This window comes from Laetiporus sulphureus (assembly GCF_001632365.1).
Source record: "Laetiporus sulphureus 93-53 unplaced genomic scaffold LAESUscaffold_19, whole genome shotgun sequence".
NCBI lineage: Eukaryota > Fungi > Basidiomycota > Agaricomycetes > Polyporales > Laetiporaceae > Laetiporus > Laetiporus sulphureus.
In genome coordinates, this window is record NW_024468528.1 from 394,695 (window position 1) to 413,925 (window position 19,231).

Sequence of the window (19,231 nt, forward strand, 5' to 3'; positions counted from 1 at the left end):
GAGAAATATATCCAGAGCTTCTTGTTCTTTTATGCTCATTGAATATACCTTTTCACAGAAGGGTTTCGCGCTGTCTATTAGCTCTATGGCGTGATCCCATACTCTGCATTCGGGGGGCTGATCGAATTCAGCTTCCTCGAAGACTCCTTGTAATCCCAATACTCTTCTGGAACTATCTCTTGCATGCTCTTAGCTTTGGTACTCTTGCCTTGAGCAATGGCTAGGTCAGTGGCCTTGGTGGCTCATATGTGTTTGTATTCAGAAAATTGCTTCTGAATGTAGTCACTGTCCAACACCAGCACCTTATCCCCATCTTCTAACTGAAGCTCCCCACAGTTACAACATGTGAAGCGAAGTGTGCATTTAGCCCAGTCAATATCAGGGTTGTGATCTTCCAACCAATCGAACCCGAGGAACATATCATGGTCTGAAAGGGTAGTCACATTGAAACGTCAGTGCTCTCTATGGCCCTGGATAACTATGTCTAATGATACATAATGGATCATATTGCCATCTCGGTTGGGGGTCCCATCCACATTGAACACTTGAAGCGGTCGATCGAACGGTATCTTAGGTATCTGGAACTTAGATACAAATTGTTCGTCAATGCAACACCTGATGCAACCTGAATCTAGAAGGGCTTTAACGAGTATATTTCTATCCCCAACTTCTATTGTTATGGGTATATCGATCTGGTGATGTCGTCGTACTGCTCAGATGTTGAATTGTCCTCACAGTTTCGTACTGGTCGATCCGAAGCCAGCAGTCCCTCTTGCTGTTTCTGCTATTTCCGTTACGACTTCGGTGATAGGGGTATCGTTTCGTTCTAAGATCAGCTGGGTGACTCGGTCCCCATACTCGATCTAGAATGGGGTATTAAGGGTATTGATTAGGAGTATTTTGACTCGACTGACATAGTCAGAGTCTATTACTCCAGCTCCTATATCTATTTCGTGTTTTACAGCCAAGCCTGAGTGTGGAGTGATGCGTCCGTAGCATTTACTGGGTATCATCAACTTCAGGCCAGTATCTACGAGGAGACGGGAGCATCCAGGAATGACCACTTTCTCCGCCGAATGCAGATCGTATCCTGCTGTGCCTTCTTTTGACAGATAGGTACGATGGCTTGTGGGTGGTCTAAAAATACACGCAGAGTGGTTTTCTGTGTCTTCTTCTTTGATGTACGCCTTGTCATTGTCGAAGCTTCCACCTGCAAACTGTCCATGTTCTGAACTAAAGAAATGTTAGAGATTGAGCTATTCACGGAATTAAGCTCTGATGCTTTTTGATCCGGCCGAGCTTGATCAGGCACCACTAAGGTTCCGTCATCCCGAGACCCCATTTTTGCTCCTACTACTGTTACATTAAAGTGGGCACCACTACTTGTACCCATATTGTCTGACGTAGTGCTACTGATACAGTTGAGAGAGGAAAAAATAGAAAATCGAGATCTGCTAGGGAGTGGTGGTGTGCTGTCGTCTGCATCAGGGGTACTGAATTTTCCCACACCTGAGCTTAGACCCTCCTGCCCACATCCCTCTGAGGTGTTTTCAGATACAGTCTGATGGCGCTTCTCAGGCTTTGCCTCCACTACCAACGAACTGATCATCCCCGGAGACCTACCTTTTGGTGACCCATGTAAACCTTGGCCCTTCTCAGGCTTTTGTGCCTCCGTGACCAAGGAATGCACGTTACTGGTCGGGGAAACAGAACTGTCTGGATCGAGTCGAGAGTCCTGCAAGACTTGCGTACTTAAGCCTTGCTGAATTGAAAACCTGCCTGTTTGAGCAGAGCAGGGTTGACCACGATGGCCACCTTGAATGCTCGTATGGCCTTAGTTTCTTCTACTGTAGTGGCCCGAGCTGCAGGCTGGGCATCCTTTTTGCACCAGCACTGCGCCTTTTCATCGTAGTAGTGGGTGTGCCATATATCCGTGCACGACCCCTTCTCTGACCTTTCCTTCCTACAAGTGCCGCACTTCAGGTGCTTGTCACATTCATTTTTGACGCTGACCATTTTCTTGTGCAGTACCACCTTTCTTGCCTCGTCAACATTCCTGATGGGCACCCTTCCGGATGTCCTGACCACGTTTGCTGTTACCGTGGTTGTTGCACCTTCCTCCTGGTGGATTTGCTGGGTCTTGGAGTTTTTTTTTGCTTTCCCTTGCCCTTTCAGTCCTTATAGGTGGATGCCCACTGCTGCTGCTGTTGAAGGTCTAGTTGAGCCGTGACCCATTTTCATAGGTTGTAGCTATTGACATTTTGACTAATACCTTCGGATGACCATACTCTATCACAGAGTTCTTTCCTCATGGCCATCCTAAGCAGTTGGAGCAGCAGCTGCTCATCCTTGTACCCTGAGACCTTGACTCAATGTTCCCATTTGGCTTTGAATTCCTCACAGGGCTTGAACCTCTGCTGCAAGGTGTGCAGCATCCATTGTCCTTCTAGCTCTGGGTTCGCAGGATAGTACATCTTCTTGAAGTCTGCGATGAAGTCCTGGAGCATGGCGTAGACTGGGGCACCCCCCATCATTCTTTCCAGTAGGGAGGCCTTCCAATGGTCTATTTGAGGGCCACAGATGTAAGACAATGCCCATTGAATTTTACCCTGCTCATCTTCGAATTCACTGGGTTTCATGATGATGTAATTCATCACATCGACTAGCCATGCCTTTGCCTTGGTTTTGGTACCATCAAATGTCTCCGGAAGGTTGACCTTCAGTCCTCAAAATGATTTTCTGTGTACTTCGTCCGAGGATGCCAGGGCAGGAGCTGTAGAGCGTCGATCTCTATCTGGTGGTGGAATCTCTTGCTCTGGTGGGAACGCGTAGTGTACCCCTGCCAACTCATCATCTTGGTCTCCCTCGTAGGATTCTGCCAGGAAAATTGGGGGCGTCTGCACCCTAGGGGGCAGCTGCTTATGGTTTGCCTGACATGCCAGTTTGAGCCCACTAGGGCCGGCGGGTCCGGTTACTCCTGTTGCCCATTCCCGAATATCCTGTTGTGTGGGATCCTGCCTCTTTTTACCTTTGTCGACCAGTTTCTTGGGCGATCGGATGGGAGAAGGCAGCAGCACTGCTGCTAGGGCTTTCAGAGTTGTAATTCGAGCTCTCTGAGTCTCGTTGATACCTTCGAGACTCTTTACTCTTTCCTCACTAGACTTGAGTGCTCTAGTCACGAGGTTCAGCTCTGTTTCCAGCTTATGAATCTGGTTCCCACACTCTATAGTGCGCCTTTCTGCAGTGTTCTTTAATTCTGCATTCTCCCTCATGAGGCGGTCTTGGGTTGCTTTCGTGGCTAAGCGCACTTCTCGTGCTTCCGTTACCTCCCTTCGTGCATTGTCGAGTTGTGCACATAAGCGATTGTAGTCAGCTTGGAGGTGTTGATATGCACGTCGCATGTCCACAGGTTGCATCCAAAATTCAGGGGTTTCTTCCATTGGAGGGGGGAGGCCAGGTCATGCCAAGTAGTACCCCCGTCTGTTGTCTGGAAACGTGTAGCGTTCGTATCCCGGCGGGGTTCCTGAGGCGTGGCTCGACCAAACGTAATTTTGTCCCCTTTCTGCCCCTCCATGTCTTGCCACCACATCTACCTGCGAGGTGCGATATGGGGTTCGATCTTCTCTGAAGTGGTCTCGGGCCCAGATATCGTACTCCCATTGATGGAATCGTCGTCCCATCCTTGGTTCGTCTAGATACAGGTTGACGAATTCCTCTACCAACCTTGCCGAAGGTCCCCTTCTTCGGGCAATTGCTTCTAGCATGGCTGGTATCATGAAGTATCTCAGGGTGGGGGCAATGATGTTGGTGTCATTGAATGATGTTGGAGTGTGTGCCCTGGATCCTGGACCTTCAGGGTTCAGGTGCTCTTCTACGGAATGTTCAAATTGTGCGGCCATCTTCGGTGGTGCTACCTGGTCGGGGCTTTGATGACCTGTTCAGAAAGGTTCTTCTTCGTCGCTGGAGGAGATACCGTATTCCTCGTCGAACAGGAGATGGTACAACTCCTGGCTGTCTTCCACGAGTTGGAACGTCCAGAAGGCTTCCTGGATTATGCGATGCAGCTGATATTCGAGCTGGTCATAGTAGTCAATGACGACTTGGTAGCGGTAAAAGATGAACTGAGCTTGTGTGACGTGGGGCTGATAGATGAAGTCTGCCTGAAATACGACACTGATATGTTTGTAGGTCTGATCCCACTCTACTGGTCCTGAAACTACAGTATAGATTGTTGTGTATCCTCCCAACGAGAACCTTTGCATTCGGTGCTGAGACCTACTCATGATTTTGGCGAGTTGTTCTTCACCAAGGCCTTGTAATGACTCAGATGCAGCTTTTGAGTCCTGCTACTCCTAGTAGGTCTAGTTACAGAGTCCGGAGTGACGTGGTTCGCAGTCGCAGAGGGGTCTTCGTAGTCTTTGATTATTTCACCACCAGTGTCCAACTACCTCTAAAGGGATGTAACCTTGGTCCACCTGCCGTTCTAGCAGAGCTTTCTGAAAGTTCATTCCACGTCAAATGACTATTTGTCTATATATGAATTGGTAACTAAACCCCTAAGAGATCAGAACTGCGCAGGGGTTGAATACGTGTCTGGTGCCGCTTTAGCACTGAGCAAGTAGGTTTAGTCCCTCGCTACTCGAGGTTTAGCAGATCACACCAGAGCAGTCCAGAAGTGTTGCTGATTCACAGCTTCCTGTAGTGGGTTTCTTTCAAAGGTGTCCCTGACCTCCCGCAAGTTCTCCCTTGTCTGCGGTTGTTACTACTGATCCAGATGTGCTGTCGTAAGCAGACCGCATTCTACCGTAGTTAGATAGTCAGACTATCCAAATGCACGGCAGCTTGGCCAAGGATACTTTATATGGATGAGCAGTTCCACGCTTCAGAGGTCCACCGGTGCATTTTAGCTGTGGTGAATCCTCGATAGCGGCACCCTTTTACGGAGTACTGTGTCCCTTTCTCCTAGTAGGTTCTGTCGTCATCAGGCTCTCCGGCCCTTCTTAACAGCCCTATTGGTTTTAACCACTAGGTTGACTAGAAAGTTCCCTTATGCCTGGGGTCTCGGCAAGGTTTGGGACAGTAGTATGTTGCCCACTTTCGCAGGAGGCTGGTTTAGGGCCTATGTATCCTGACTAACAGTCCGTGTATTCGCTTCACCGAAGAGGTTCAGCAGGGTGCAGCTAAGTACGAGGAAAGTGGGAAGAGGCTCTGGGCGAGCATGATAGAGATGGAGTTGATCGACAGAGGTATACAGTCCGAGGCGTCGACCGGTGCCCACAGACTAAAGAGAGTAGTTTCAAGTTATGTGAGGGATCTCAGAAACTCCTGTATCTGCTCTCGCCTAACCCATCAGGGTTCTCTGGTCTGAGTAGAGAAGTAAAGATCAACTCGAAACTGAGGGGTAGGCCTCAGCTCAAGCCAGTATATATACAAGTGGGGTAAGACCTCTGGTACCGGGTGTAGGACCCTGCGTACCCTAGATTCGTACTAATACATCATTATGGTGTGCTATGGCGTGCTCAGGCCTAGTGGAGTCCGTCTAAGTCTAGGAGTGTCTATGGAGTCCAGGCCTATGATGTCATCATGATGTAGGGTCATGTGACTGGTACATGTTCGAGGGATGTCCGAGTGGCGTAGATACACACGTGGAGGCATAGTGGTACATTCTATATATGGTATATGGGTGGATAAATAATGGTCCGTGGGCGCTTGAGACTTGTGGTGCGGAAAAACTGTGACAAGACACAAATGCACCGGCTTGTTCAAGGCTTCTTCTGCTGGCGCTTCCAGCCCTGCCGCCCTTTCGACCTCGCTCCAGTCACCAGTCTAGCTCGCGATGTGAGTTATCACTGCGATGGGTCACGAACACTCACATTACAGTCAGGCCACCGCGAGACGAATCGTCGCCAAAGGCTACGTAACTGTACATCAGCGTCGGCGCATCACGAGCCATGTGAACATGCCGAGGCGGCGAGCAGAAAACTGGGCGGTTTGACGGTGATGGCGGGCTATGTAGGTGCATAACACAGCCTTGGAGTATTTACATAGTAGCTGTCTGAGTTCAATGTGGCCGATGCATAATGAATCAGCCAGTTAACAGAAGGGTTGGAGAGGGACAAATCTAGAGAATTTACCGCGACTGCTGATGCCTATTTTGCCCGGCAGGGGCCTTGTTGGGGTCACTGAGACTTGCAGGGGTTCACTTTGGGTTCACTTTTGGTCACTTGTACTCACTTGCTCAGTGGGCAACATGCAGGAAGTGTCAAGTGAGCATAAGTGAAGGCAACCGAGAATAAGCGCCCGACGTCGACAATTTCACTTGTGCTGCCAAAATAAGGTTCAAGTGAACCACAAGTAACTTTTGTAAGGGATAAGTGACTAAGTGAAGTGAAATTGTTAACCGTCGTGCATGTCTACCCCGGCCTCCACCGCAAAACATTCGCAAGTCGACTGAAGGATGTTCATCGATCTGAACGTCCCAATCCCTGCATCGTTCTCGATGCACCTGGGTGGGCAAGCACGAAGCAAAAAGAACAAGGGAAAGCAGCCCGCTGCTGTTCAAGAAACCGTGAGCGTGACATTCACACCAGCCCAGATCTCCGTCATCGAGAGACGCATCGACCTGCTCGTGCATTGTCCGTCTCTGCATCCGATATACGTGCACTACGCTGATGGAACTAGGATAGTAGGATACACCGTCTTCGCTCTGAACCAGACCGTTCGCAGCAAGGTCGAACGGAAGACCCACGTCAACATCATAGATCCTCTGGTTGCGCAGCTGCGCGAACGGACCGGGGTTGTGATCCTGAAGCGCATAACGATCGTTCTTGATGAGGACAGCGAGCAGGGATACGGACTGGTGAGCACACTTCGTAGATGCCCGCAACCGTATCCTAATCATCTACCGTGTCCGAGAGACAACCGCCAACGCATCGTTATTCGCCCCATACGACATCATCTCGCTCCTGCCCACCACCGCCAAATCCTTCTTCCTCGCATGCGACAAAGGCACCGAGCCCTCACCGCTCACCGCGCACATCATCGCGCTCCCGCTCACCCTCCCTCGCCTCCCCTTCTACCTAAAGCACACCATGGTCCGCAAAGCGATCAAGCAGGGCGCAGTCTTCGAGATCCAGTACGCAGGCGCGCTCGGCGCCGAGGTCGATCTCGGTGGGATCGGCGGCGAGGGCGGGACAGGTGCGAAGCGCAATTGGTGGGCGGCGGCTAGGGAGGTCATACGGGTGACGAACGGAAAGGGAGTTGTGGTCAGTGGGGGGGTCTTGAACGATGCTGACCTTCGAGCACCGCGAGATGTGGCTAATTTGTATGTGGATCCGTGCATCTGGAAGAGCGCGACGCTGATTGCAAGTCAATGTGCAGGATCACCATGCTCGGCCTCTCGCAAGATGTCGCGCATGATGCGATAAGCAGGGTTCCACAATCACTAATTCTGCGTGCTCGTAAGAAGTTTTGAGTTCTGCTTAATTCAAGAACGCCACTGATTGAATGCGATGCAGAGACGCGAAGGACGTATCGCGCAATCTTCTCAGAACCGAAAATTGTCATTCCCAGTGCTACGACGGCATCGACAGCGACAGCCTCAGGCCCAACTGCTGCAGAGTCGAAGCAGACCGTCCTCGAGGAGCAGGATGATGCTGGATCTGCACCCGATGCTTCATCCAAAGTCACAGAACCTCCCGATGCAACCCCACCTGCACCACTAAACCAAGCCGAATCTGTGCCTCAAGACAATCCGCAGAAAAATGACAAGAAGAGGCCCCTTTGTGAAGGCACAGACGAGGTTGCCCAGTCACCAAAGCCAGGACCAGCTGTTGCAGGTGATGAGCAGGATGGCGCTGGAAGAAAGCGAAAGAAGAAGAAAACGAATGACAACAAGACGTGAGGAGAACACGCGAGTGGATCCGACCTAATGTTTTTGTTTCATACGAGTTGCTGGTAGTGATGTACGACAAATGCATATGGCGTCAAGTGAGAAAACAATGAGACACTTCTCGTGTATAAGTACATGGTGAGGGTCAGTACTATGCGAGACAGAGCATCAAAGGGATGCAGAATAGAGCATGGAAGCAATCGGACAATCGTACAACTAGGCAGCACCGACCAAAAATGCAAACGGAAAATGATCACATAGAGCAGGCAGTAGAGCTATGGCGAGACCATGCCCACAGCGCCGTTACCGTTCGCTGTAGGTGTCATACTGTAGAACGTACCACCACCATGAGATTCCGTCGTCCCGCCCAGATTCGGCGACATCAACAGCGAGGTCATATCCACATTGCCTTCGTTGAAGAGGGCCAAAATGTCATTCGCAGACATCGAAAGCGTGCTGTCGGTGTTCATCATGTCCATACCGCCGGGGGTGTCCATGAAGGTGGGCACCGCGCCGTTGGAGTGGCCTCCCAGTCCGAAGGCGTTTTGTGAGAGCGCATGCGCGACGTTCTGAGTCGATGGATTTGCCGATGGGGAGAAGGGTGCAGGTTCCTGGCTCGTGCCCCGCAGATCAAGGAACGCATCGTTTGTTGAGAACTCTTCTGGGCTTCCATGATGTGAAGGTGAGTCCGCAGAGTTCGCAGGGGACCGTGCGCTCGAGGGTGTTTTCTTGCGCGCCGGGCGTACCCAGGGCGGGCGGTTGCTAGGCCCGGGTGTCTCAACGTTGCGCGACCCTTCCAGTGGGATTTGCGTCACTGGTGAAAACGTGATCGTCAGTGTATAGTTCGACTACAGTGCATCAAAGTACCCACATCTACAGAATTCCTCCATAAGGTCGCCTGACCGCTGCCCACAAACATAGCGGCCACTGAAACGCTTCAACAAGCCGACACACGAACGCAGCGCTTCCAGGCCAGGGGCAATCAGCGGTTGCATCCGCTCCGGATGACAACACAACAAGATGGCGACCAACGTGCGGCCGGCAGCAGTGAGCTGATGGATGACATGCACGCCGTCTACAAAGTGGACGTCAGCACCTCCTGCACAACCAATTAACATTAAACTATCAACTCACAGTACGTCATCAGACCTTTCGCCGCGATATGCAAATGGGACGAGACGATCTGCAGTGCACACGCATGCGCCGCCCGCATCGCCTCGCTCTCTGCTTCCGTTTGCTCGCCCGCATACTGGCCCTGTGTCCGCTCCGCGACCATCTCCGAGAACCGATGCCGGTGGATGAGCATCCGCACATACTGCTGCGCGCAGTGCAGCCGGCTCGCCTGTGTCACCCGCAATACATCGTCGCTCATCATCGTCTCCACCGAATGCGCCCAATGGGGCGGTATCGATCGCACGATCTCGTCCAACAGCGCCTCTTCCTCGCAGAGCTCCTTCGCGCGCTTGAAAGGGCCGAGCACGGCCGTCGCGCGCGCTAAGAATGGTGAGGACCCATCGCTAAAGTTGCATGGGGGCGGGATATCGACCACGGACTCCAGCACGACGAAGGTACGCACGCAGCTCACGAATGCGCTCATGCGACTTTCGGTCTCGGCAGGCTGCACACCGACGCCATCGCGCGTGATGCATTCGTCATCCACGATAGCCGGCTCGCCAACATCGCAATCGCGTAGGCGAATCATGGGCGGACGGCCAAAGTACGAACTCGCCTGCTTGTCCCATAGATATACGCACCAGAACGTGCGCTTCCGGACCTCGTCTTCGATTGCGTCGAAGACGTCATAGTCGTCCACCGAGCGGTGAAGGCCGATATCGATGGAAAGCGTCACCGCCTCTGAGAGCAAGCCGAACGCTCTAGACAGCTTGCCTGAGCCCACCGCGTACACGCCTGCGATGAGTACGCCTTGCACGGTGTAAATGGTCGGCCGATCGGCACTCGGGAGCGTCCGCAACCGCCCGAAGAGGTCAAACCACTGTGCGCCAGCACTATTGCCATCAGCTGGGTCCGCACGGACGCGAGGGTCGTCGATATGTCTTGATGAGAGACAGCATATAGCTACGATGAAGCTCGCAAATCCAGGCTCGCCCCATTTTCGAGGGTTACCGTAATCCTAATCGGATGGACAAGATGAACAAGATGAACAAACGTAATTATGTTCACATACGTACCGCAAGGAATGTCGGCACATGAAGGAAAGGCATTAAGTAATATGATGTCGACAGGAAACACTGCACCAAGCTGTCAGATCTTCCGTCAGCCAATTGTTCGACGCTCAGTCTCACGACAAACACACACCTATCCATGAGTTCCGGAGCAATGAACGACGTGATAAGCTTCCAAATCATCTCCGGATTATTGTCCGTCCTCTTCGACGTCCTGTCCGGGAACCAATCGCCCATCGCCGCCTGCGCATGGCCATTTTGGCTCGTCCAAGCTTGTACCTGCATCCCTGCCACTTTCTCGGGGTCCGGTTTCGGCACGACACCCCTCTTCTCAACCAATAAATCTAACAATGGCAGCCCAGATGTCTCGCCCTGCCAACGCGTATAACCTTCATCGTCAAAATACAAATACGAGGACGACAATGCGATGCGCGGAGGCTCCTCTACAATGTTTTCTGGACCCGCGTTTGGTACGCTTCCCGGGCTACGGTTTCGCGCCGCCTTCACGGGCGCGAAGAATGTCGATGGGTTCATGAGTGGATAAGAGCTAAGCGACGGCGGCGGCACCGCCGTAGGAAAGATATGTGTCGACGACGCAAACGACGCGTGTGGATTCGTGGTAGGGTCAATCGGTGAGAGCCTGCTTGTGGTGGTGCTTCCCCCGGCAGCGAATACGGCAGGTGGAATAGCCTGAATGAGCGTCTCCAGATGGTGCATGCGATCTTCGAGCGTCGCCGCCCGCCTGAATTGCGATATTCGATTAGCGCTTTCGTCGAAAGATAGACAAGTACGCAGATACGGGAAGAGCGGAGCAGGCACGGCGCGTCGAGCAGCCGTCGTGGTTGGTTGGGTCGAACCCCGCGAAACGAGCACAAGGGGTGTCCTGGTGTCTCCCCGCATTAAGTCCGCTACAGCCTTGCATCACACACACACCGAACACACCGCGGCACCTGACTGTCTGGCTGGCCTTCTTCACGAGAACTCGAGCATTCGAGCATACGTGAGGCCCAGGCCAATGGTAACGAGCTTAAATGACGGGAAGGAAGACAGGATGAAGGTTTGCGTGAATATATGCGCGTAAAGCGTCGCACATCAGCCCTGCGGGTAGGAAGGCAGTCTAATGCTACCTTGCCTACCGAGGGATTCTCGGCGCATTCCTGGAGTGCCTCAGCGGCTATCAACCAGCAAGCTCCAAGCCAGAAATACAAGCATATACGGAGCCGATGTACTGAACATAGCCGTAGAGTACGACCACCCGCACAGCTGAAGTGATCGGTGGCCAAGCTCTTACATCAATGTTCCAACACAGACATAGCACCCCCTGAGGCGCACTCGCGCCACGCTCGGGCCGGGGCGCTGCACCGCCTCATACATGGAAGCGACAGACCACGCGACTCGCTGACGTGTGTTCATAAGGTCCGGCGACTGGCCCGCAGCGTAACGTCACCACCAGTGCCATCATAGGCCGGTGTATCCAACACTGATGTCAGAAGGCTGTGCGCTCTCGAGCCTCTCCTCATAATGCAGACTCCACATCGCAATCGAGTCTGACGAGTGTGGCAGCAGCACTGGGATGCAATGTGCGTCGTCTGAGCTCGCGGATAAAAACCGCCCCGTATATGCGGTATTCTTCCGCAAATCAATACCTCCGCGCATATAAGGATCGCGAGCGGTGGGAAATGTCCCAGATGACCCAGATGGGACATCGCGTCTCAAGATCGGCCACAATCCCTTCCCCTGTGCGGTAGCGCAGAGATGATAGAGTGACTGGCACGATCATCGGCGCTTAACGTCGTCGTCTTGAGCAAGGAATAAATGCGCATATACGCACGACGTCTCACGACGCGAGGTCGAGAGATAAGGAAGTAGCATGCAGCGCCATCGTCCCGCCCGCGGTTCAGCACGACTCTCCCATCTCATCCCGGCCCAACCCGCCACACTTCCAAGTTCCCTCCTTTACCCACAACCAATGGGAAAGACAAAGAAAACAACACTCACTTTGACTTGTGCGGATGCGTACGCTTCCCCGGCTCCTCAAACGTACATGCCGAGTTCGACGTCAGACACGACTGGCAAGGATGACCTTCATCGCACTTGATCCGTCGCCGCCTACACAAAAACACACACGCGGAGCACACGAATGAGCCTCCCGCTCAATCACGCAGCAAGGCACCGCTCGCTCACCGACAACGGTCGCACGCCCTACCCCAAACCAACATTAGGACCAATCAGCATTCATTTCCAGCACGGACAAAGGGACCGCTCACCGACTCAGCTTGAACCTGCGCTCCTTGAGGATCGCCGCAGCACTGCTGCTACTGCTGGCGCTCGCTGCATTCGACGAGGACGCGGGCGCCGCCGGAGTGCCAGGCGCAGATCCATTACTAGTAGTAGAGGGCTTCACCTCGGGAGCAGGCTCCTCGGTCGTGATCGCAGCTGGCGACATCTTCGCAGCCCAAGAAAACCCACAGAAAGACTAATCACGCTAAGCAGAAGCAAGAACAGAAACGCAGACAAGAAGAGAGAGCGCAGAACACGAAGGGTGGGCAGAAAGCAGCGAGAACGGGACAGCGTCTGGATGGAACTCGGGCCTGAGAGTGAGAGCGAGAACGAGTAGCCAGATTACCAAGTCACTCCTTCAGGTGCGCGCTCGCACGGGGTCCCACCGGCCCGTCCCGGCGGCACGTCCGGGGTCCGCCTCACGCGCGGCTCCGGGAACCATCAGCCTGAGAAAGCTTTCAAGCAAAGCTGGCGAACGTCGACAGGGTTGATCGCGAGGAGCAGACGCTGCGTATATATGCAGGCGGCACGGAGGCGACGGCTTGCCTGCGCCCGCTCAATTGCCGCATCACTTTTGGAAGCGTCACCCACAGCGATAGTACCATTAACGTCGATATTCACACACAACCTGTGGGAGAGACACATGCACGGCGAAACTGTGAAGTCGATGCGCACAAATCTTGTGGCCTCCGATCTCATCCGCCGGACTATGGCGAATAAAGCTCATAGGACGAAATGACGACTTTAGATGAAATGATCTGTACGCTTGCGAACAGCACCGTATATATCGATGCGATATGTCGTCGGCGCTCTGGCAAGCATTCGTCACACGAATGAATATAGGTATTCGCCGTGCGCTCGTCTGAGCCCTTGGTATACACCAGCGACAGGTATCACCAGTCCACATCTGCTAGCGATAATACAATATTCTCACGCATCACCTCGCCATTCTCTCGTCCAATCAACCAAATTCCTGAGCTGTTCAAGCGTCACAAAAATCAGAATCGTCGTCGGCTGCAGACGCATCCACGCCGGCAGCCAACCCCTAAACATGAACATTGCACCCTCGTTCCGGAACGACGTCCTAATCACTTGCAGCGTCGACTGTGCATGACGATGAAAGAGCAGTCAGTAATGACGCAACAAGCAGAGGGCAGAAAGAAGAAAAAGTAGCAGGATCGTGACGAGACTCACACTTCCTTCCTTCCCTGATGCACTCATGATGCGGCTCTACAACAGAAAGTTATTGTTCAGAAACTATTCACACGATATACATTGGGCGTACTTGCCTTGATCACATCCGCTGGCGAACACACCGTCGTGGCCACAGTGCCCTAGAACCCACATTCTGTCAAACTCGCGCCGTACGTTGCCAGAACGTAGAGATACCCACAGCACCGAAGCTCGCGGTGACATGCACGCCAATGTTGTCCTCAAAGTAGCCTGTTTTCAGAAGCTCCGCTTTGAAGAAATCATACCTACCGCGCATGTGATGTCATCAGCATGCATAGAAAGCGCATATATGCGGCTGATGGATACGCACGACGCGAGCTGACTCGCATTCATCAGCACTGCACGAAACACATTGGGGCCTAAACCCCGTCCGAGGGATGACCAGCCCTCCTCGCGCACCATCTACATATCACCCATACCGGAGGCAACCCCAGATGTTCGATCACATGAGCCTAGCAGGTCGCTTCAAAAACAGTCTCCAGCATACCCGATAAAGCCCATCAATTGCATTCTTGTAGTTCAACCGCTTCTCTGGCGGCTTGGCAAAGTCGCCCTGCAGGCGAACCTATACACAGCAAAGCGCACGTGCATCAGTCACCCGCCCGCCATCGCTGTGTGAATAGCAAGTACGCACCATGATGATCTCTACCCGGCGCAATCAGAAGGCAAGTCAATCTCAGAATCTCAACGACACGATCTGACAGCACGCACCTCCAGGATTGCCGACCAACCCGGCAATGCCTCCCGCTACACACGAACCCCGAATCAGTCGGATCGACAATGGTACGGACCAGCGGAGATACGCACCCATGCTCCCCGAGAGTGCAAGCTTCCATGCGGGCGCGTGCGGGCCTGCTCCAAACCCATCAGATTAGCTTCTCATACAGATCTCACATTCGCGACGCACCAGCCCCTGTGATCTTCTTACTCTCGTCGTACGCCCAGAAGCGGCAGAGCGAGTAGGACATTTGACGAAGCCACGTGCCCGTGATGCCATCAAACAGGCCCCGCACGCCTGCCGTGCGCACCGTTTTGCGCAGCGACTGGATCATGCCCTTGTCCCCTGTCGCCTGCATGCGAACCTTGGTCAAATCGAGCGGGCTACATGTGCACACGAGCACGAGAAAAGCGGTCAGGGTGCACGACCACCTGCAAGTGCATCGGTCACATACTGGGTGACGGACGCGGCGATGGTGGCAGCGACGCCTGTGTTGCCGACCGAGCGGAGATAAGATCGCCAGTCAGTCATTGACGGAATGAAAGGCTTCTATTCGTATCAAGCGCACCTCCGAGCCAGAATGGATAGGGCTTCTTCTTAGTAAGGGCGACAGCGGGCGATGAGTTCGCAAGCATGGCCGAAGTGGAATCGAGAGTCTTGGACATGGTGGCCGTGGGTATTGGATTTGGGTACGTGTTCTCAGTTCAGGGCACGGCCTTGGAATTGAGATAGAAACAAGAGGGTCCACCTTTTCCTCGCGCAAGCGCAGTGTGGAACAGCCAACACTATGCGCGGTGAGTATATAAGAGAGACGGCGGTGCGTTGCAGGCGGACCGACACTATTATAGCCGTGGACCGGTGCACGAGACTGCTGCTGTGCCGGTTTGGACCGAACACCGCTCCCAAGAGACACGATCCGCGCGAAAAGTGGAGAGGGAAAGCCTGGGGAAGCTAGTGTGAGGACCGAGGTCCCGCGAGTCAGGAAATGCGGGGCAGCGAGCACCTGATCTAGCACATGACCGCGGCGTCCCGCCCAGCATGGAGCCAGCATCGCACGACACTGAGCGATGCGCGCTATGTGGTGAGTCGGTGATGTCTGTGCCGGACGTGAAATGGTCTTCAGGAACAATTAATTCCAGCGGAAGGAACGAACGAGACGCGCGCTGTTATCGATGGAATGCGGGGTTAGCGCTCGCGCCGTCGCGGGGTAGACTTTCATGACAAATTGGTGCATACGAAATCTCTCGACGTCGATTGGTCAAAACACGCGCACGTGAGCAATGAGATTTCGCTTGAATGCGTCGTAGCAACCGCTACGCGGTGGCATAACGCAGGTCCAGTCCCACATCTTTCAGCACAGAATGAACGATTCAGACAAGTCCGAATTCACCAACAGGCATCACTGATCATCTGGCACTTACAGGAACTATACCCGACGTCGGCGTCTTCGCTGAAAGTGGCACACGAGCAGCGTGGATGGAGGAGAAAGAGAGGCAAGATGCATTCGACGCGGGCCAGCACCCGACGTGTCATTATAGCATTGCAAGAATGCGGACTTTTGATTGGTGACAGCGTCGCGATCTTCCTATCGGCAATGGTCTTACTGTTCCAGGTAAGTAAGCGGGGGAACAATGACGGAGCAATCGGCTGTATGTATTGAACATCAGCCACCGTTTGTCGTTCCCGCCGTCAAACCAAATATCTGAGCAATCTTTCACCACATCTTCCGAGGCATTGACTTCATCCACATGCGCCTTTATGCTGCTTAGACAGGCCTGAAACTTTGGTGACGTGTGACTCGGCTACTATCTAAATCGTACGTACCCTCTCATCTGTAGGGCTCGAAGGTTATATGCTACCCTGTGGCATAGATGAACACATGTTTGAACCCAAAAGATCGACTAGTTTACATTTTATACATGAGAATGCGGGGAAACACATTGCCAGTCAGTATTCCGCCCTCACGCGCATGGTCCGAGGGAGAGTGTGTTTATAGTTTGTGAGGTCATGGATGTTCACGTTTCAGACGTCGCAAGCAGACAGGAAACCACAGCCCAGTCAGAGATGATCACCAGTCATATCTGCAAAGACCCAAGAAGCACCAGCCCGCTGACCATGCCGACCAAGAGAGGAATCCATAGAGCTACGTTGTTCGTGCAGGTAGCAGCGCCACTAGTCCAGAACACAGACACATTTGAAGAGTGCGTCGGCGGCGGAATAATGTCCAAGCCTGACAAGGTCGGCGCCAGAGTTCCAGAAGGAGCCGCATTGGAGGTTGCTATCCGTGCCTTTTAGTTCCCCAAAGAGAATGGTACAGAGTGTTTCGACCACACACCTGGAAACCCGCCGTTAGATATGGCTGCTTCTACCGCATCTTGCAGGTCCTGCGTTACATTTGCCGGAACCGTAGAGAGCAGGCCTACCCGAGGAGGATCCTGAGATGGATGTGTCAGATTGCCATAGTAATATGCAACCATAGCACTGTTCATAGGCAATAATTATCGTGATTAGCATCCTTTATGCGAGCTGAACGACGCACGACTTCAAGAACGGGTCACCCAAACTCCAGCTGTACAGGAAGCCGCCCACACCAGGCGGATCCGTCGCCGCCAGTGCAGGTGAGCACTTTGCCACTGCGTCGTCGCCAGACTCGCTCGAAATCGGACGCGCAAAGTCGCGCGGGTCGACGGGGAAGAGCATGCCGCCGATCAGAAACGAGAGGTTGTGCGCTACGCTGCAATCGAACGTCGAGCCAGTGCGCGCGACAATATGACTCAGGATGTCGCGCGGGCCGCGGATGAGTGAATTTCCCTGAAAGTGGATAACTTAGCAGCAGAGGAGCTCCACCCATGAGCAACCTACGGTATCAATCAGCGCCGACAGCGATATAGCTGGTGACGCCAGCGCGGATTGGGGCAGCTTGACGTCGTCAAAATACACGTCGTCTACGGGAACCTCCCAAACCAACGGATACACCTGCGTAAAAATGAACGGGGAACACCACTGTGACACCTATCCAAGACCTTGTTCACGTACCTCATTCGGCGCATCCGTTGGCGGAGGCAGCCCACCTTGATCCGCCGTGTACGCCCTCACGGGCACCCACACCAACTGCTCCTCACGTACGCCCGCCGGCAGCCCACCGAGCGAGAGCACCCCGGCGTTCCCGCCCAACTGAACAGTGTCGCGCTGAAGTGTCGTTGTGATAAGCGGCTGGTCCAGCGCCTGCTGCAGCACAAGCCGTGCGAGCAGAGGCCCGAACATCGCAAATGAGGCAATCGCAAAGTCGGTGTGGGACGGATCAGACAGACGCTTCCTGCGCTTGGTGATCGCAGGGGTGAGAAATTCGAAGGAGGGAAAGGGTGGATGGCCGATGGTGCCCGTGTCGACGTTGCTAGAGATGTTTGGCGATAGCTCGCGTTTGGAGAGAGGAGATCCTTCATCAGCGAGTGCGGCTTGCAGGAGCTGGCGCCAGATCATACTGAGTTGCAGAAGGTGTTCAGTGGATCGTGCGGTTTCCCAAAGTGAAATACTCACCTGATTGGCGGGAACCCCAGTCCCAGGATACCTGCAGATCCGGTTTGGAACACGGTGGTGTTTGTTCGATTAATGGCAGCAAAGCTCTGGTTATTGGTGGATAGACCGGCAATGCCTGCCATGTCCCCACCAATGGGCCCAGAGGCGTATGTTCCCGTGCGAGAGTCACCATAGAAGAGCTCAGCATCTAGACCAGTCGGTTGGAATGCTGTATGAGAGTAGAGTGGTATTTCGGCCTCAGAGCCATTGCCAGTGTATGCATCGGAGACGAGCCACAAGTCGGATGACCCGGTGTCTAGAACACATCAGTGCAGAAACACGAGTAAGAAAACTCAGACGCACCCACAACCAGCGTCGTGACAGTGCTTCCGACGCTCATGACGACATTGTAGGTGCTATCCGAATCAGTCAACATCCTTCGCCAACGCGTAGTATCACATACACATCAAGGACATCCCCCAGTCCAATCGCTGTCGAGCCATTGTCTCTCTTGTCTAGTCTTCTAGTCACCGTACGATACAGTGGAAGATCTATTCCAACTGCAAAAGGAATCACAATCAACAAGACCTGCAGGAGGGAAAAGACATAGGATCTCGCAGAGATAAAAGAAGGCATGGCGGTCGACTGTTTCAGGTCAGTGTGCAACTCCAGGATCCACGACCAGCGCGGATGGGTAGGTTGTCTGATTAAGATGAATGAAACTGAGAACAACGGATGGCGGCGGTTAGGACAGGCCAAATCACGGGCGGGATAAGATGTGACGTTCGCTGCCACTTCGGGTAGCATGTGACGTCACATGTGACGGAGTGTACGCACCTCCCCCCCGGGTCCTACCCACCCCCCAGAACCCACTACTGTCGTAGCGGGAATAAAGCTCGAAATCCGAGGAAGTAGGACATACATCGCGAATGAGAGTGGACGATGCCGCCAGAGTGGATCTTCCATCGAAGTCTCGGTGAGTGCACCATCATTTATTCGCTACCCAGTTTGCACACAGCATTTCCGGTGTGTGTGCAGCCGCAGGCCAAATGCATTCACAAATTGTATTAGATGAAGTCCTTGACATCCTCCGTCTGGCAAAGAACGGAAGGCATGCGGAACCTGAACGATTACCAGATCTCGCAGTGGAAGAACTCCGAGCCTTCGCTGATCTACTCGCCATGTGGTATCTGGAGGATGTCTTTCAACAACATTAGTTACATACACCCGTCATTACAGGCAGGCTGACGAAACGCTCCTGGATCATATGCCTCTCGAAGAGCAGAAAAAAGAGACCATGATCGTCAACACAAGTGGTACCAGATACCTGAACCGCCACAGCGACCGTGCGGTCTCCCACAGCAAGCTCGAATATGCCGCTCGGCGTATAGATGAGTAGCTTATCGCTTC

General features: G+C 53.3%; 8 protein-coding genes across 8 annotated transcripts; 1 reads left to right on the plus strand and 7 right to left on the minus strand.

Annotated features, from left to right (window-relative positions):
* Positions 1-2,369: 2,369 nt before the first annotated feature.
* Positions 2,370-3,440, minus strand: LAESUDRAFT_759198 (uncharacterized protein; the record flags this gene model as incomplete). Its single annotated transcript, XM_040912559.1, has 2 exons — positions 2,370-2,717; positions 2,748-3,440. 2 exons carry the CDS (start codon positions 3,438-3,440, stop codon positions 2,370-2,372), a joined length of 1,041 nt encoding a protein of 346 aa, XP_040764443.1.
* Positions 3,441-3,938: 498 nt separating this feature from the next.
* LAESUDRAFT_759199 (uncharacterized protein) lies at positions 3,939-5,953 on the minus strand (the record flags this gene model as incomplete). The annotated part of the gene is made up of 3 exons (XM_040912560.1): positions 3,939-4,160; positions 5,755-5,826; positions 5,879-5,953. The coding sequence occupies 3 exons, from the start codon at positions 5,951-5,953 to the stop codon at positions 3,939-3,941; spliced, it is 369 nt and encodes a 122-aa protein (XP_040764444.1).
* On the minus strand, positions 5,809-6,413 carry LAESUDRAFT_725794 (uncharacterized protein; the record flags this gene model as incomplete). Its single annotated transcript, XM_040908890.1, is given in 3 exon segments — positions 5,809-5,946; positions 5,966-6,054; positions 6,134-6,413. A coding segment is annotated over 1 exon segment (183 nt), but the record flags the coding sequence as incomplete, so codon positions are not given.
* LAESUDRAFT_725795 (PHP domain-like protein) lies at positions 6,407-8,255 on the plus strand. The gene is made up of 5 exons (XM_040908891.1): positions 6,407-6,635; positions 6,687-6,859; positions 6,918-7,324; positions 7,381-7,460; positions 7,518-8,255. The coding sequence occupies exons 1-5, from the start codon at positions 6,458-6,460 to the stop codon at positions 7,901-7,903; spliced, it is 1,224 nt and encodes a 407-aa protein (XP_040764446.1). The 5' UTR covers positions 6,407-6,457; the 3' UTR covers positions 7,904-8,255.
* Positions 8,167-10,974, minus strand: LAESUDRAFT_759201 (uncharacterized protein; the record flags this gene model as incomplete). The annotated part of the gene is made up of 5 exons (XM_040912561.1): positions 8,167-8,705; positions 8,763-8,966; positions 9,026-10,022; positions 10,081-10,150; positions 10,208-10,974. The coding sequence occupies 5 exons, from the start codon at positions 10,972-10,974 to the stop codon at positions 8,167-8,169; spliced, it is 2,577 nt and encodes an 858-aa protein (XP_040764447.1).
* A 1,159-nt stretch (positions 10,975-12,133) lies between these two features.
* On the minus strand, positions 12,134-12,520 carry LAESUDRAFT_759202 (uncharacterized protein; the record flags this gene model as incomplete). Its single annotated transcript, XM_040912562.1, has 3 exons — positions 12,134-12,183; positions 12,259-12,276; positions 12,346-12,520. 3 exons carry the CDS (start codon positions 12,518-12,520, stop codon positions 12,134-12,136), a joined length of 243 nt encoding a protein of 80 aa, XP_040764448.1.
* A 655-nt stretch (positions 12,521-13,175) lies between these two features.
* On the minus strand, positions 13,176-15,325 carry LAESUDRAFT_725798 (dicarboxylic acid transporter). The gene is made up of 12 exons (XM_040908892.1): positions 14,874-15,325; positions 14,760-14,793; positions 14,495-14,688; positions 14,395-14,439; positions 14,299-14,334; positions 14,222-14,232; positions 14,075-14,152; positions 13,898-13,989; positions 13,748-13,832; positions 13,644-13,688; positions 13,549-13,584; positions 13,176-13,458 (listed from the first exon to the last, which is right to left on the minus strand). The coding sequence occupies exons 1-12, from the start codon at positions 14,968-14,970 to the stop codon at positions 13,285-13,287; spliced, it is 927 nt and encodes a 308-aa protein (XP_040764449.1). The 5' UTR covers positions 14,971-15,325; the 3' UTR covers positions 13,176-13,284.
* A 1,055-nt stretch (positions 15,326-16,380) lies between these two features.
* LAESUDRAFT_759204 (acid protease) lies at positions 16,381-18,457 on the minus strand (the record flags this gene model as incomplete). Its single annotated transcript, XM_040912563.1, has 8 exons — positions 16,381-16,583; positions 16,641-16,786; positions 16,845-17,116; positions 17,168-17,281; positions 17,342-17,786; positions 17,843-18,137; positions 18,185-18,237; positions 18,285-18,457. 8 exons carry the CDS (start codon positions 18,455-18,457, stop codon positions 16,381-16,383), a joined length of 1,701 nt encoding a protein of 566 aa, XP_040764450.1.
* Between the last annotated feature and the right edge of the window lie 774 nt (positions 18,458-19,231).

Excerpts from the sequence above, each read along its gene's own strand:
- LAESUDRAFT_725798 (XM_040908892.1), bottom strand. The coding sequence starts at position 14,970 with ATGTCCAAGACTCTCGATTCCACTTCGGCCATGCTTGCGAACTCATCG. Across the intron at positions 14,794-14,873 it reads CTATCCATTCTGGCTCGGAG|GCGTCGCTGCCACCATCGCC; the intron begins GTGCGCTTGATA and ends TCGGCAACACAG. Across the intron at positions 14,689-14,759 it reads ATCGCCGCGTCCGTCACCCA|CCCGCTCGATTTGACCAAGG; the intron begins GTATGTGACCGA and ends GTGCACATGTAG.
- LAESUDRAFT_725795 (XM_040908891.1), top strand. The coding sequence starts at position 6,458 with ATGTTCATCGATCTGAACGTCCCAATCCCTGCATCGTTCTCGATGCAC. Across the intron at positions 6,860-6,917 it reads GCGAGCAGGGATACGGACTG|ACAACCGCCAACGCATCGTT; the intron begins GTGAGCACACTT and ends CGTGTCCGAGAG. Across the intron at positions 7,461-7,517 it reads ATCACTAATTCTGCGTGCTC|AGACGCGAAGGACGTATCGC; the intron begins GTAAGAAGTTTT and ends AATGCGATGCAG.